General features: G+C 34.8%; 1 protein-coding gene across 1 annotated transcript; it reads right to left on the bottom strand.

Moving 5' to 3' along the window:
* Positions 1 to 337: 337 nt before the first annotated feature.
* Positions 338 to 1138, bottom strand: LOC129572218 (collagenase-like; the record flags this gene model as incomplete). Its single annotated transcript, XM_055452167.1, is given in 2 exon segments — positions 338 to 930; positions 998 to 1138. Coding segments are annotated over 2 exon segments (332 nt in total), but the record flags the coding sequence as incomplete, so codon positions are not given.
* Between the last annotated feature and the right edge of the window lie 93 nt (positions 1139 to 1231).

Genomic DNA, 1231 nt, shown 5'->3' with positions numbered 1-1231 from the left:
ATATGTGCTTTTTGAAGTTTGGCGTGACGTTATAGTGGTCCGAAAGAGGAGATGTCATGAAATTTTGGCCAGTAGAACCAATACTTTTCCATACAAACAAAGTTTGCGGAAAAGTAATAAATTAAGATTAGGTTTGAATGAAACGAATTTCTATAGAAACCAACATAAGTAAATCCAAAAATATAAAACAAATGGAGAAAAATACCTCATAAAAACATAATTAGCATGGATGAGCAACTTACGTATAATTCATTGAGGTTAACAAACTGAATGTTTGTGTTTAAAACAGGAGCGATTGCCACCGTACAAAAAGAGTAAAATAAAAACACACGCAACATTTTTCCATTTGAAAATTGATTTGAAATGCCATTGCCAATTTATTAGATGACTAAAATCCACCTACAGTCAAGCATTGGGTTTTATAACATACCAAGACGTTCATTATCTTACAACTGATAAAAGTATTCGTCACGAAGTAATACAGTATTGATAAAGATGATAAATGACTTGTATTTGCTTTCGGAGTAAGCAAAGATTAGCAAAAAAAACATTTATTCTCATTTGCAGGAATTGGAATTGCTGTGATTATTTTATCGATTGAATTCCAAGCCGTTTATGTGATTTGACCATTTGATGTGAATGAAACAAGTTTATTAAATAATTGTTTGAATGTGAAAAATACCCGCGAATTCTTCGAAAAGCATATGATAGCTAATATCAAATATTGTGGCGTCTGAATCTAAGGTCTGAACTGATACCCTGACACATTTTCAATCCATTGGAAATGTTTGGTTACGCGCGTGAAAGCAGCTGGAGTGGCCTGGCGTCCGCAACTACCTTTTTCGTGAACAAAACTTAACAGGCCAACTAGAGTGTGGGTACCAAATTCATTGACTACCAATGGGCCTCCGGCATCATTCATACATGGACCTAATGTGAGAGAAAATCAAAAAGACTTTAATCAAATTGCGTAAAATGTTGAGTGCATGGAAAATACCTTGACGAACGTTGACACTCAAACTGCAAATCACTTTGTCGGTGACCAATTCCAAATCGTTCCCGTAGTAGGCAGCGCAAGCCGTATTTGGTATGATAACTTGTTCGGCAAAAAGTAAATGTTCGCTAACATTGGTGCTATCTGGCATGTGTAAGCAATAAACGTAATTCTATTAACTCATTGAAGGCTTTAATGGTTTCTGTTTTTTATTTTTGTAACAGTTCAACTCTGATA

Source organism: Sitodiplosis mosellana, unplaced genomic scaffold (genome assembly GCF_009176505.1).
Source record: "Sitodiplosis mosellana isolate CC-2019 unplaced genomic scaffold, AAFC_SMos_1.0 Smas_scaffold_4465, whole genome shotgun sequence".
Lineage (NCBI taxonomy): Eukaryota > Metazoa > Arthropoda > Insecta > Diptera > Cecidomyiidae > Sitodiplosis > Sitodiplosis mosellana.
This window is presented reverse-complemented; position numbering and strand designations above follow the sequence as displayed.